Consider the following 14,889-nt stretch of genomic DNA (forward strand, 5'->3'; position numbering starts at 1 on the left):
TTACTGTCCTTCCAAAGAGAATGAGACTGCATGAAGAGTCATGCTTTTAAAGGCACTGCTGGGATTTGAACCCAGGATCTCCTGTTTACTAGACAGGCACTTTAACCAACTAAGCCACAGTGCCACAAGTGTTGGTTGACTAGCATACCTTTCCACTGTACCTCTAACCATACCAGTTCCACATTACTCACACTTGATTAAACTTAATACTTAGAAAGGAGTTGACACACTTGCATTTTATTACATTTCTGAACTTGGACATCAGGCAGTTCTGCATGGGCATTGGCCATCTTGGATTAGTCTTAGTTCCTGTTCTTCCAGGGACAACCAACTGCTTTGACGATACAGATACACCCTACTAGTATTTGAAGCTGGATTTGAAGCCAGTAAGACCTGCAGTGCATTGAGGCAACAATCCCCTCCCCCACACACTGCTGAGTTTAGACAGCATGAGTAACACCAGATAATACAATGTGTTTGAAAGCGCAGTGTTGCTCAATGAGCTCTTACTTTTCCCCCCACAATATACCTCTGACCAGACTAGTCTTCTGCTTTACCAAATGTTTTTCCTTTTCAGTGATGGAGTTGCAGTCAGGATGCATGTGATTGTTGTCTTAAGAAAAAAAAAAACCCTAGGCCCATTTGAACAGCAAGACCTGCAGTGACATGGAGCGTTAGGGCAACTAGTATTTCCAACATCCCTGAAGTTACACAGTAGGCAGTTTTGCATGACCTTTGGCTATTTCGGTCTAGGCCAAGTGTGCCTGTTCATCCAGAGAAAAAGAGTCTGTCTGAACACTTTTCAAGGCACTGCTGGGATTTGAACCCAGGATCTCCTGTTTACTAGGCAGGCACGTTAACCAACTAAGCCACAGTGCCATGTCAAGCAAATGGTTGGACATCAGGGAGTTCAGCATGGGAGTCAGCCAACTTGGCTTAATCCTAATACTTCCAATTTACTTTTAAATTTAAATCAGCCATTCTGTACTAGTCCGAATACTTAGAACAGACTCGGTCAACTTACCTTTATTGTCCATCCCAACTTCATCAGCGTGCAGTTTTGTGTGGACAACTGCTGTTTTGGACTAGTCCTAGTGCTTACAGAAAATGTGCTTATTATTCCAGAGAGAGAAAAAAACTTCAGAAAGATTTGTACCCAAGATTTCTTGATATCACATTGCTGAACTTAGTGTGAACGTAATGCAGGGACATTGGCCATTTTGGATTAGTCTTTACAGACCTACTGTGCCCGTTCTTTGACTTGCCTGAAGAGACCTGGCTTCAGAGACACTGCTGATATTGAAACCCCGGATCCCTTGTTTATTTCACAGGAACATTAACCAACTAAGCCACAGCAACAGTATTCTTGGATGGCCATCTCTCTTTTCCACTCTACCTCTGACCAGACTAGTTATGTTACCACATGTTTTATCCTCTACAGGGATTAACATAAATTGCTGAAGTTAAATGGGAAAGGAAAACCTTGGACAATTGCAATAGCTAGACCTGCTGTGACATTGCTCATCGGGTGCACTGCAGCCAACCGGTATTTTGTCTCATTGCTGAATTTAGACAACGTGTGTTTTTTACTTAAACATTCATTGTTCCTGATCAAACCTAAGGAGTTGACAGACTTGCAGTGTATTTATTACCTTTCTCATCTTTGACATGCAGGTCTACATTGACTATTAGTCCTAGCACTTACTAATCCTTACTGTTCTTCCAAAGAGAATGGGACTGCATGAAGAGACATGCTTTTAAAGGCACTGCTGGGATTTGAACCCAGGATCTCCTGTTTACTAGACAGGTACTTTAACCAACTAAGCCACAGTGCCACAAGTGTTGGATGGCTAGCATGTCTTTCCACTGCACCTCTAACCATTAGTCTTAGTTCCTGTTCTTCCAGAGAAAACTAACTGCTTTGAAGATACAGATACACCCTACTAGTATTTGAAGCTGGATTTGAAGCCAGTAAGACCTGCAGTGCATTGAGACAACAATCCCCCCCCCCCTTGCTGAGTTTAGACAGCATGAGTAACATCACACAATACAATGTGTTTGAAAGTGCAGTGTTGCTCAATGATTCAATTCAATTCAATTTTATTTGTATAGCACTTTTTACAATAGACATTATCTCAAAGCAGCTTTACAGAAATATCAACACGGTATACAGATATTAAAAGTGCAAATTTATCCCAATTGAGCGAGCCGGTGGTGACGGTGGCGAGGAAAAACTCCCTAAGATGTTAAGAGGAAGAAACCTTGAGAGGAACCAGACTCAGAAGGGAACCCATCCTCATCTGGGTGTGAAAAAGTTCATTATGGATTTATATGAAGACTGTTTGGCCTTAGAAGCAGCCGTAGTCTCAGCAATCTGGAATTGGAGTAGATGAGAGCTCCATCCAGAGGTAGGACATCCGAAACGGATCAGGCAGGTCCGGAGAGCAGAGAGGATCAGGATCTCTAGTATCTCCATAAAATCGTGTGTGGCTCGACAGAAGGAGAGAGGGAGAGAAAAGATTATTAGGACTGTGCTTAGCGTAACGGAAAGTCTAGTCAGGGTAGGCTTGAGTAAACAAATACGTTTTAAGCCTAGACTTAAACACTGAGACTGTGTCTGAGTCCCGAACACTAATGGGAAGACTGTTCCATAACTGTGGGGCTCTATAAGAGAAAGCTCGTCCCCCTGCTGTAGCCTTCACTATTCGAGGTACCGTCAGATAGCCTGCGCCTTTTGATCTAAGTAGGCGTGGTGGATCATAGAAAACCAAAAAGTCTCTTGGATACTGTGGCGCGAGACCATTTAGTGCTTTATAAGTTAATAATAGTATTTTATAATCAATGCGAGATTTCACTGGGAGCCAATGCAGTGTAGATAAGATCGGGGTGATATGGTCGTATCTTCTGGTTCTAGTAAGGACTCTAGCAGCTGCATTTTATACTAACTGGAGTTTGTTTATGATCCTACTGGAACACCAAGACAGTAAGGCATTACAGTAATCTAGTCTAGAGGTGACGAAAGCATGAACTAATATTTCTGCATCATGCAGTGACAATATATTTCTTATCTTAGAAATATTTCTGAGATGAAAGAAGGCTATCCTAGTAATATTATCTACATGAGCATCAAATGATAGGCTGGAGTCAATAATCACACCAAGGTCTTTTACTGCTGCACATGATGAAACAGAAAGTCCATCCAGAGTAACTGTGATCAGAAAGCTTACTTCTAGCTACACGTGGTCCTAATACAAGTAATTCTGTCTTATCAGAATTAAGTAAAAGGAAGTTAGTTAGCATCCAACGTCTAATGTCCTTTACACATTCCTCAACTTTACTAAGCTGTTGTCTGTCCTCTGGCTTTGCTGAAACATACATCTGTGCATCATCAGCATAACAGTGGAAGCTAATTCCATGTTTATGAATAGTTTGACCTTTATTGTCCGTCCCAACTTCATCAGCGTGCAGTTTTGTGTGGACAACTGCTGTTTTGGACTAGTCCTAGTGCTTACAGAAAATGTGCTTATTATTCCAGAGAGAAAAAAAAACTTCAGAAAGATTTGTACCCAAGATTTCTTGATATCACATTGCTGAACTTAGTGTGAACGTAATGCAGGGACATTGGCCATTTTGGATTAGTTTTTACAGACCTACTGTGCCCGTTCTTTGACTTGTTTATTTCACAGGAACATTAACCAACTAAGCCACAGCAACAGTATTCTTGGATGGCCATCTCTCTTTTCCACTCTACCTCTGACCAGACTAGTTATGTTACCACATGTTTTATCCTCTACAGGGATTAACATAAATTGCTGAAGTTAAATGGGAAAGGAAAACCTTGGACAATTGCAATAGCAAGACCTGCTGTGACATTGCTCATCAGGTGCACTGCAGCAAACCCATATTTTGTCTCATTGCTGAATTTAGACAACGTGTGTTTTTTACTTAAACGTTCATTGTTCCTGATCAAGACCAAGGAGTTGACAGACTTGCAGTGTATTTATTACCTTTCTCATCTTTGACACGCAGGTCTACATTGACTATTAGTCCTAGCACTTACTAATCCTTACTGTCCTTCCAAAGAGAATGAACACTGCATGAAGAGACATGCTTTTAAAGGCACTGCTGGGATTTGAGCCCAGGATCTCCTGTTTACTAGACAGGCACTTTAACCAACTAAGCCACAGTGCCACAAGTGTCACTTGGCTAGCATGTCTTTCCACTGCACCTCTAACCATACCAGTTCCACATTACTCATGGTTGATTAAACTTAATACTTAGAAAGGAGTTGACACACTTGCATTTTATTACATTTCTGAACTTGGACATCAGGCAGTTCTGCATGGGCATTGGCCATCTTGGATTAGTCTTAGTTCCCGTTCTTCCAGAGACAACCAACTGCTTTGACGATACAGATACACCCTACTAGTATTGGAAGCTGGATTTGAAGCCAGTAAGATCTGCAGTGCATTGAGGCAACAGTCCCCTCCCCCACACACTGCTGAGTTTAGACAGCATGAGTAACACCAGATAATACAATGTGTTTGAAAGCGCAGTGTTGCTCAATGAGCTCTTACTCCCCCCCCCCCACAATATACCTCTGACCAGACTAGTCTTCTGCTTTACCAAATGTTTTTCCTTTTCAGTGATGGAGTTGCAGTCAGGATGCATGTGAATGTTGTCTTAAGAAAAAAAAACCCTAGGCCCATTTGAACAGCAAGACCTGCAGTGACATGGAGCATTAGGGCAACTAGTATTTCCAACATCCCTGAAGTTACACAGTAGGCAGTTTTGCATGACCTTTGGCTATTTTGGTCTAGGCCAAGTGTGCCTGTTCATCCAGGGAAAAAGAGTCTGTCTGAACACTTTTCAAGGCACTGCTGGGATTTGAACCCAGGATCTCCTGTTTACTAGACAGGCGCTTTAACCAACTAAGCCACAGCGCCATGTCAAGCAAATGGTTGGACATCAGGGAGTTCAGCATGGGAGTCAGCCAACTTGGATTAATCCTAATACTTACAATTTACTTTTAAATTTAAATCAGCCATTCTGTACTAGTCCGAATACTTAGAACAGACTCGGTCAACTTACCTTTATTGTCCGTCCCAACTTCATCAGCGTGCAGTTTTGTGTGGACAACTGCTGTTTTGGACTAGTCCTAGTGCTTACAGAAAATGTGCTTATTATTCCAGAGAGAGAAAAAAACTTCAGAAAGATTTGTACCCAAGATTTCTTGATATCACATTGCTGAACTTAGTGTGAACGTAATGCAGGGACATTGGCCATTTTGGATTAGTCTTTACAGACCTACTGTGCCCGTTCTTTGACTTGCCTGAAGAGACCTGGCTTCAGAGACACTGCTGATATTGAAACCCAGGATCCCTTGTTTATTTCACAGGAACATTAACCAACTAAGCCACAGCAACAGTATTCTTGGATGGCCATCTCTCTTTTCCACTGTACCTCTGACCAGACTAGTTATGTTACCACATGTTTTATCTTCTACAGGGATTAACATAAATTGCTGAAGTTAAATGGGAAAGGAAAACCTTGGACAATTGCAATAGCTAGACCTGCTGTGACATTGCTCATCAGGTGCACTGCAACCAACCAGTATTTTGTCTCATTGCTGAATTTAGACAACGTGTGTTTTTTACTTAAACATTCATTGTTCCTGATCAAACCTAAGGAGTTGACAGACTTGCAGTGTATTTATTACCTTTCTCATCTTTGACATGCAGGTCTACATTGACTATTAGTCCTAGTACTTACTAATCTTCCAAAGAGAATCAGACTGCATGAAGAGACATGCTTTTAAAGGCACTGCTGGGATTTGAACCCAGGATCTCCTGTTTACTAGGCAGGTCCTTTAACCAACTAAGCCACAGTGCCACAAGTGTTGTAGGGCTAGCATACATAAAATAAAAAGCAGTGGGTCTAAAACAGAACCTTGTGGAACACCAATTTTAACCTCGGTATGCGTGGAGAAGTCTCCATTTACATCTACGAACTGATAATGATTGGTCAGATAAGACCTGAGCCAGGAGAGGACCATTCCCTTAATGGTCCTCAACATTTTCCACTCTACCAAGGAGAATAGTATGATGTATAGTATCAAAAGCTACACTAAGGTCAAGTAACACAAGCAGCGAGACACAACCCTGATCAAAGGACAGTAGGTCATTTACTACTTTAACTAACGCTGTCTCTGTGCTATGATGAGGTCTAAATCCTGACTGATACATTTCATGAATGTTGTTCCTATGTAAGTACGAGCATAGCTGCTGTGCTACAACTTTTTCTAAGATCTTGGAGGTGAAGGGGAGATTTGATCTAGGTCTATAGCTGGACAGTTGAGAGGGGTCAAGGTCAGGTTTTTTAATCAGGGGTTTAATAACTGCTAATTTAAGTGATTTAGGTAAATAGCCAGTGCTAAGGGAAGAATTGATTATATTTAAAAGTGTTTCAATTACTCCAGGACAAATCTGTTTAAAGAAACATGTAGGTACAGGATCTAGTATGCAAGTTGATGAATTCGCTGAACAGATTAATGAAACTAGTTCGGTCTCTCTAAGAAGAGTAAAACATTCTAAACATTGATTTGCTATTGCTATATTATCATCTATAGGGTTAGTTATAATACTGTCTGGTTTTAATTTAATAGCCTGAATTTCACATCTAATATTTTCAATCTTACCAATGAAAAATTTCATGAAATCTTCGCTGCTATGTAATGATTGAGTGCTTTTTTCTGTAGTGGTTTTATTCCTAGTTAATTTTGCTACCGTTTTGAATAGAAATCTCGAATTGTTTTTGTCATCTCCTATTAAGGTGGAGAGAGAGACTTTTCTAGCATCGCTAAGAGATTTTCTATAGTTCAGTAGGCTCTCCTTCCATGCTGTTTGAAATACAACCAATTTGTTTTGACGCCATTTACGTTCTAATTGTCGAGTGGTCTGTTTTAAGGTACGCGTTTGATCGTTATACCAGGGTGCTAGTTTTTTCTCTCTAATTAATTTTCTTTCGAGTGGAGCCACTCTATCTAGCGTGTAGCGGAGTGTTGACTCTAAGCATTCAGTCGCCTGATCGAGTTCTATCGGATCAGACGGTGATCCAAATCTAAATGATGTCTCTCATCGAGGTTATTTATGAAGCTCGGTGCAGTAGCTGATGTGAAAGTACGTTTTCCGCAGTAGCGAGGCGAGGTGGAAATATTATGATCAATATATATCATGAACGAGATAAGATAATTGTCTGAGACAACTTCAGACTGCGGAAAAATTACAATATTTTCTATATTTAATCCGTATGTTAGTATGAGGTCAAGAGTGTGACCACCATTATGTATAGGCCCGATTACGTTCTGATTAATCCCTACTGAATCTAAGATGGACACAACCGCTGTTCTCAGAGGGTCTTCTGGGTTATCAAAATGAATATTAAAATCACTGACGATTAATGCTTTATCTACAGAAACAACCAGGTTTGACATAAAGTCTGCAAATTCACTGAGAAATTCAGAATATGGCCCTGGGGGTCTGTAAATAATAATTAGAGGAATTGAATTAGTTTTTGTGGCTACATAAGTTATACTGGTATAAAGACTTTCAAAAGAATTAAATTTATGACTAGGTTTTTGTGTGACGCCTAGATTTTGACTATGGATGAGACCAACACCTCCTCCTCTACCAGTTGAACGAGGCTGATGTACATAACTGTATCCAGGAGGACTGGCTTCATTTAATGCTATGTACATGTTTGGGTTAATCCAAGTTTCCGTTAAACACATTAAATTACATTCCTGATCAGTAATGATTTTGTTAACAATAAGAGCCATAGATGCAAGAAATCTAATGTTTAATAGTCCTAGCTTCAGATTAAAGGTGCTGGATGTGCATTCAGTATGATCTAATTTTCTGTTAATTAGGTTACTAAAACAAACATTCCGAAATTTTCTATGTATTTGTATATCTCGGGGAACAGACACAGTCTCTATAGTATGTACTACAAGTGTTGAACTATTAATTGAACATTGCTTATGATGAACGTTGTTATTGTAGGAAGATGTACTTACTTGATGAGCTCTTACATTTCCCCCCACAATATACCTCTGACCAGACTAGTCTTCTGCTTTACCAAATGTTTTTCCTTTTCAGTGATGGAGTTGCAGTCAGGATGCATGTGATTGTTGTCTTAAGAAAAAAAAAAACCCTAGGCCCATTTGAACGGCAAGACCTGCAGTGACATGGAGCGTTAGGGCAACTAGTATTTCCAACATCCCTGAAGTTACACAGTAGGCAGTTTTGCATGACCTTTGGCTATTTCGGTCTAGGCCAAGTGTGCCTGTTCATCCAGGGAAAAAGAGTCTGTCTGAACACTTTTAAAGGCACTGCTGGGATTTGAACCCAGGATCTCCTGTTTACTAGACAGGCACTTTAACCAACTAAGCCACAGTGCCAAAAGTTGGTCAACTAGCCTTTATCGTCCTTCCCAATTTCATGAGCATGTAGCGTTGCATGTACAACTGCTGTTTTGGATTAGGCCTAGTCCCTTCAGAAAGACTCCATCATCCAGAGCAATTCTGTGATTTGTACTCAATATTTTCTGTATACGAAACAAGCATTTTAACCAGCTACACTGATTATACCAGTGCACTATACTGGACCTCTGGGAATTATCAATATAGCCAATTATCAAACAGTTATGTTGGGGTGGCTGTGGCTCAGGTGGTAAAGCGGGTTGTCATCTAATCGTAGGGTTGGTGGTTCGATTGTCTGAAGTATCCTTGGGCAAGACACTGAACCCCAAGTTGCTCCTGATGGCAAGCTAGAGCCTTGTATGGTGAGTGAATGAGAAACAGTGTAAAGTGCTTTGTAGAACTGCTAAAGTTAAAAAGTGCAATATAAATGCAGACCATACTAATCTAAACATGCACTTGTCTCATTTATGGAGCAACCAATTAAATTATTGGTGTGTGTGTGCGGTACCTTGTAAACTGACTGGTGCAGCATCCATGGTGTATTCTCACATAGCTCCCACTGTTCCCAGGACAGCCTCTGGATTCACCGCAACCCTGACTAGAATAAACCCAAAAAGCTGTTGTTTATTAGTTAAATGCTATAATGAGCTACGACATGGTGACATTTTTTTTTTTGATCACCCACTCTTCTCATTTTTTTTTTAAATGATTTGTTTTTGCATATATATTATAGTATCAACTCATAATGGGATATAAAATGAATAATCCTTTAATAAAGAAATAGAACATATTCATATCAAGTTATTGTTATAATTTTTGTTTATTTTTAAAAAAATACTTATCTCCTGTCCGTTGCTTTTGAGGGATCTTTACACGTTTTGTTGCCTCGAGCATTTCGGGGGTTAACACTAACTGTAACTGTCGCGAAGCCGTTTGGTTCAAAACACCTCAAATAGGAAGCTGTGATTGGTGGAAAGTGTTTGAAACGCGCATGCGCCGCGGACACCAGGGAGACAGACGGTTACTGAGACACAAGGCAGAGCGCGCGCGCGGCGGTGAGTACTGTACTGCTCAGGTGAGTGTGTTAATGCGGGATTATAAAAATATATTTCACACTTATTTTTATTATTTTTTTTAACTATTCAGCTTAGTACGGTTATTGTTTTCGTCATGTTTCCTTTTGTCATGTTCGAATAAATGCAAACTAGCTGAAGAGTATTCAGACATGACAACAAAAAAAAGACAAGTTACAGGTTTAGCTATGCTAATGTAAACAAGATAAACATCATTATTTACAGCCATGTATGAAAACAATAGACGTGATGCCACCTGAATGTACTGAATGACAGAAACAAGCAGCAGGAAGGAGTAGCAGTTAATGACGTCATGTCCGGTGAACGCTTTGTTTACCTAATTACCTCGGTGTTTTTACTCACTAAATAATTTTTTTTAAAGTCAGGTTATGTGTACTACAATCCTTTTGAGAGTTTTTTTTTTTAAAACATGGTGTTGATAATTTGTGTGGTTTAAAGACGAGAGAAACGGGCGAAATGAACATTTGAAGTGATAAATGTTCTGCTGAAGCCTGTGTTGTTGATACGCAGTAAACAAACCCCATGAGCTTTCAGCTGAAGTAAAGCAAACGACCTTATCGTGTCATTTCATCTAATAGGGCAGACTCCAGGTGTTCTGTCATAGTATTATCGACGCATACCTCACATTTAGGTTCATTAAAGCTGAATCTTTTGTTACTGAGTATTTAAGTTCAAAAGAGAGCATGCATACATACTGAACACCTGATGTGTCTTGAGGTTGTACGATATACCGTTTCTTAACATTTATCGCGATATTGGGTTTTACCTGCGATATACAAATGACAAGAGAGATTTATTTTGTCATGTTCCATGACCAGTTTAAATGAAAAATCGATTCACGTATTTAGTCATTAATATTCAGTAATAATTTTTTGTTGTTGGTCAGGGTCAGAGTGGATCCAGCAGCTATCCTGGGAACACCGGGCGGGGTTAGGACAGTGGTTTTCAATCCTGGTCCTGGACCCACTGCACATTTTGTACGTCTCTCATATGTGACACACTCAGCTCAGTTCATGAATCTCTCTCCTAACGAGCTGATGATGTGAATCAGGTGTGTTAAATAAAGGAGATGTACAAAATGTGCAGAGTGTTGGGTCTCCAGGATCAGGATTGAAAACCAATGGATTAGGAATACACTGTGCGTGGAACTCCAGTCCAGTCCATCGCAGGGCACCACGCCCACATTCGCTCACACACTTATTCACACCTAGGGAAGTTTAGTGTCACCAATAATTGGGTAGTGGGAGGAAACCAGAGAACCTGGGGGGGAAACCTGTGTGGACACAGAAGACAACATCTGAAACTCAGGATCAAATCCTGGAGACACCTCCATGCTGTCTTGATTTGCACGTTAATCTTAAAAATTTACTCGTGATCTTCGTCCCAAGATTTATTTCATAGTGAAATTCTGAGTTGCCTTTTGGAAAGTTGGGGGGGGGGGGACATCTTTCAAACACGTTAGTCTGTTTTTTCACACATTACCCATAATGCTGTTGCACGATCGGCTGAGAGCAGGGCCAGTGGGAATTAGCCATTGCTGTATTTCTACCTAGTGAACAATGCAGCAGCGTTTTCATTCCAATCAAGCAGAAGCCACACCTGATTCCACCTGTTTAATCAGTTGATCTTGGCTTTAATTAGACTCGTGTGTGGCTTCTGCTTGGTTAGAATGCAAACCTGCACCCACACCGGCCCTTTCCGGATAAGATTGGACACCCTTGCTTTAGTCTGTCTGGTTCTCTCACCTTCCAGTCTGGACACACCTCTATTCCAGAGTCCCTGGTTTGGTCTGGTTATGGGTTACTGTCTGTTCAGAATTTTGCATGCTTTCCCAGTGTACTTGTTTTTCCTCCCTTTATCCAGTCGTACCTAAGGGCAATTAAGATTCGGGTCGGCCGCTCTAAATCATCCATGGGTGTAAACGAGTGTTTGAATGTGTGTGCATGGAATCCTGCGATGGACAGGGATCCCATCCAGAACTTAATTCTGGCTCTGGAATCACCGCTGCCCTGACCAAGGTGAAGCGATTACTGAAAATGATTGAAGGGACGAGTACATATACTATGGGTCAAAAGTTTGTGGACACTTAACTGAAATGTTTCTGATGATCTTAAAAAGCTTTTGATCTGAAGGTGTATGATTAAATGATTGAAATCTGTGTTGTTTCAAAAATATAATTGTGCCAACGTATTCATTTCTTTCATTAGAAAACTAACATTTTATTTACAAAAAAAATTTTTTTTTTAAACGTGTGTCTCAGAGCAAAATAGTCAGGAAAAGCAGCCAATAAGAGTCCAGCGTCGGTGTGAACTCCTTTTAATACTGTTTAAAAAGCATCTCAGGGAAATTCCTCAAGAAATCGGTCGAGAAAATGCCAAGAATACATTTCTGGAAATTCTAGGCAAAAAGGACATCTACTTTGAAGATGCTAAAATATTGCATTATTTTGGATTTTTTTTTTTTTTATCACAACATAATTCCCATAGTTCCATTTGTGTTACTCCAGAGTTTTGATGACTTTATTATTTTTTCCCCACATTTTAGAATAATAATAATTAGTGTGTCTAAACTTTTGACGGGTAGCGTATATTCAAATTAATAGAGATCGTGGATTTACAGATTTGCCCGTCACTCATTTGCTGGATTGTTTTACTATTTTGTAAGACATATCCCATAAACAGTGTAGCCATATAATCGCAATATCCATCTTGTGTAGTCCATCTCGGCATCTCCTACAGCAAGACGGCAGTTTCATTCACAACCAACTTTATGAAGGTGCACCAATGTAATTGTCTATGATGATATGGTAATTTATATTACTCTGTTGAAAGTTACAATTTATTTATTTATCTTCTTAGTGGAATTAGCACTCTATTCAGTACTCCACATGCTATAAATACTATTTCGAGCATGGATTGTACTGAAATTTCACATTATTTCAGGGTCTTAATAATTCTAATCCCATGTGCAAGACATCGAATCTTATTAACAGGGGCCGCAAGTGTAATTACAGCATCTTACTAACTGAGCAGAGCTCAAGCTGAGAAAATAACACTGGACTGAAATAGCTTTTTACAGTAAGGAGACAACACTATTACTGTCATGTCAGATTGTTAGATGCTCAGGAGTAACAAATCTGATGTCTGTTTAAGTCCTCTAAATTGCCACGGACATTCTTCTTATTTTCATCACTATTGTGCTAGCATTCACAGCTGTATGATTTTAGAGTAGTAGTGTTAGTCTCAAACTCGTTAATGAGTTTCCTAATATAGAAAACGAATGAAGCACCAAGATCGATTCTTCTTTCTGGGTTTTCAGGAGAGGGAGTTTTCTCAGGACGGCAGCAGTAGCCCACCCGTTATTACGATATGGAGAACTTGGAGGAGGACTTGACGTGCTCGGTTTGTTATTCCCTCTTTAACGATCCACGAGTACTACCCTGCTCCCACACCTTCTGCAAAGCATGTCTGGAGAACGTGCTCCAGGTCTCCACTAATTTCTCCATCTGGCGCCCGCTTCGCCTACCACTGAAGTGTCCCAACTGCCGTAGCATGGTGGAACTTCCCCCTAATGGCGTGGAAGCTCTGCCGATTAATGTCTGTCTGCGCGCCATCATAGAAAAGTACCAGCATGACAATGAGCCGCGAGCTCCTTCCTGCCCCGAGCACCATCGCCAGCCTCTGAACGTCTACTGCGTTCAGGACTGCAAGCTTATATGCGGCTTGTGCCTCACTATCGGGCAGCATCAGGGCCACACCATTGATGATCTGCAGACAGCGTACGTCAAAGAGCGCAATACCCCTGCCAGACTGCTCGAGCGGCTCACGGACGGGCGCTGGGAAGAAGTCTGTGGCCTGGTGGAGAAGTTAGAACAGGAAAAATCTCGACATGAAGGTCTAATAAGGAAAGACCGTGAAGCTGTTACGCAGTTCTTTCAGGGCCTGGAGCGCCTTCTTGAGCACAAGAAAGAGGCATTCATGAAAGTTCTGGACAGGGCCAACGGGCAGCTGGCCTGCGCTTATAAGCCACTTATCGAGAAGCTTAAGGATCTTAAGGAGGAGCAGCTAGAGCTCGTCTCTATCGTCTCAAGCATCAGTGAAGACGAGTCAGCCCTTGTTTTCCTGGAGAAGGTGAACCACTTGAGGGAGAGGGTTGATGCCTTGACCCAGGCAGAGCTGCCTGAAGTCCCCACCCTCCACATCTCACCCTGTTTAGAGGAGTTCCTCGAGGAACACTGGGTTAACGTGACGATTGGAAGGCTGGAAGATGGTCCCATTCCAAAAATCTCCTGTCACGTGAAGAGACATTGTGACAAAGAGCCACAGTCAGAATTAGCTCAGAAGCGGACGTTCAAGTCTTGGACCATCGTGGCTTTTCTAACGGTGCTGCTGTTCCTTCTGCTTTTCTGGTTAAATCCAGTGAGTGGAGAATCACTTGGATTCTCTAATCTCTCACACATTACTCAAGCAGTAGTGAGTCTAGCTCATGAACTAACTTTATTACTTCATGATTCGGGGACATTTCTGTACTGCCTGCTTCATGATCTTAACCTTAAATTCAGTGCGTATATTTCAGCTGTCGGGGAGCGCACCTATCAACGTGTGGCCTTCTTTTTAAAAACATTACAGTTATGCTAAGTCACTGTGCAACCAGAAGCAGTACTCTGTGCTGGAGAGTTAACTTGGACATTTACATGTGCGTCAGATTAAGCAGAACGGTTCAGTTATGCATGACTGGACATCTGAACAGAGCACAGCTTGCCACAAGTCACAGCGTAGCAGTTAATATTCCTGTCTAGTGATAAAAGGGGAACAGTATGGTTCTAAGAGTTTGTTCTGGTAACATATCAACTGTGTTATAACACAATGCTGCTGTTTTGTTTCTATTTTCTAATTCACAATATTTTCTACTGAAATTTTAATAACTTGTCTGTCTGGTTTTTTTAAAAATACATAATTATCCATGAACATTTTTGCCGTTTTATTTTGCCCAACTGATTTAGAAATGAAACTATGTTATGCCCAAAATAAGGGATGCACTGGTCAAAAGTAAATCTCATTATGTAATGCAGTTATTTATGATTATTTACACAGGTACAGTGCAACACGAGATATTTTTCACCATGGGGGTGTCCAACACTTAATCCCAACCTACAGGCTATCAGCCTACGCAGAGTCCAGCAGGAGAGCCCTGGGGTGCACATGCAGGTTTAGCTTAATGAAATGTTTAGTGTGACGTTCAAGTGTGTTTGTTTACTGCACACTCGTTTTATCACAGGTGGGGAATATGACAAGTATAACAATAAGTGAAGACGTT

The 14,889-nt window shown here is 40.8% G+C and overlaps 1 protein-coding gene and 7 non-coding genes across 11 annotated transcripts; 1 reads left to right on the forward strand and 7 right to left on the reverse strand.

Moving 5' to 3' along the window:
• Positions 1 to 50: 50 nt before the first annotated feature.
• trnat-agu (transfer RNA threonine (anticodon AGU)) lies at positions 51 to 124 on the reverse strand. Its single transcript has one exon. It is a non-coding gene; the product is annotated as a tRNA-Thr (tRNA).
• A 681-nt stretch (positions 125 to 805) lies between these two features.
• trnat-agu (transfer RNA threonine (anticodon AGU)) lies at positions 806 to 879 on the reverse strand. Its single transcript has one exon. It is a non-coding gene; the product is annotated as a tRNA-Thr (tRNA).
• An 882-nt stretch (positions 880 to 1,761) lies between these two features.
• Positions 1,762 to 1,835, reverse strand: trnat-agu (transfer RNA threonine (anticodon AGU)). The gene has a single exon. It is a non-coding gene; the product is annotated as a tRNA-Thr (tRNA).
• Positions 1,836 to 4,117: 2,282 nt separating this feature from the next.
• On the reverse strand, positions 4,118 to 4,191 carry trnat-agu (transfer RNA threonine (anticodon AGU)). The gene has a single exon. It is a non-coding gene; the product is annotated as a tRNA-Thr (tRNA).
• A 681-nt stretch (positions 4,192 to 4,872) lies between these two features.
• Positions 4,873 to 4,946, reverse strand: trnat-agu (transfer RNA threonine (anticodon AGU)). The gene has a single exon. It is a non-coding gene; the product is annotated as a tRNA-Thr (tRNA).
• An 872-nt stretch (positions 4,947 to 5,818) lies between these two features.
• trnat-agu (transfer RNA threonine (anticodon AGU)) lies at positions 5,819 to 5,892 on the reverse strand. The gene has a single exon. It is a non-coding gene; the product is annotated as a tRNA-Thr (tRNA).
• Positions 5,893 to 8,224: 2,332 nt separating this feature from the next.
• Positions 8,225 to 14,540, forward strand: trim59 (tripartite motif containing 59). Of its 4 annotated transcripts, none has more exons than XM_053652047.1 (2): positions 8,225 to 12,379; positions 12,892 to 14,540. In XM_053652047.1, exon 2 carries the CDS (start codon positions 12,942 to 12,944, stop codon positions 14,208 to 14,210), a length of 1,269 nt encoding a protein of 422 aa, XP_053508022.1. In that variant the 5' UTR covers positions 8,225 to 12,379; positions 12,892 to 12,941; the 3' UTR covers positions 14,211 to 14,540. The 4 variants fall into 4 exon arrangements, with proteins under 4 accessions (XP_053508022.1, XP_053508023.1, XP_053508021.1 ...); XM_053652048.1 differs by having other exon boundaries at positions 8,225 to 9,534; XM_053652046.1 differs by having other exon boundaries at positions 8,226 to 12,348; positions 12,516 to 14,540.
• trnat-agu (transfer RNA threonine (anticodon AGU)) lies at positions 8,385 to 8,458 on the reverse strand. Its single transcript has one exon. It is a non-coding gene; the product is annotated as a tRNA-Thr (tRNA).
• Positions 14,541 to 14,889: the final 349 nt, after the last annotated feature.

This window comes from Ictalurus furcatus, chromosome 20 (assembly GCF_023375685.1).
Source record: "Ictalurus furcatus strain D&B chromosome 20, Billie_1.0, whole genome shotgun sequence".
In the NCBI taxonomy this organism is placed as follows: Eukaryota; Metazoa; Chordata; class Actinopteri; order Siluriformes; family Ictaluridae; genus Ictalurus; species Ictalurus furcatus.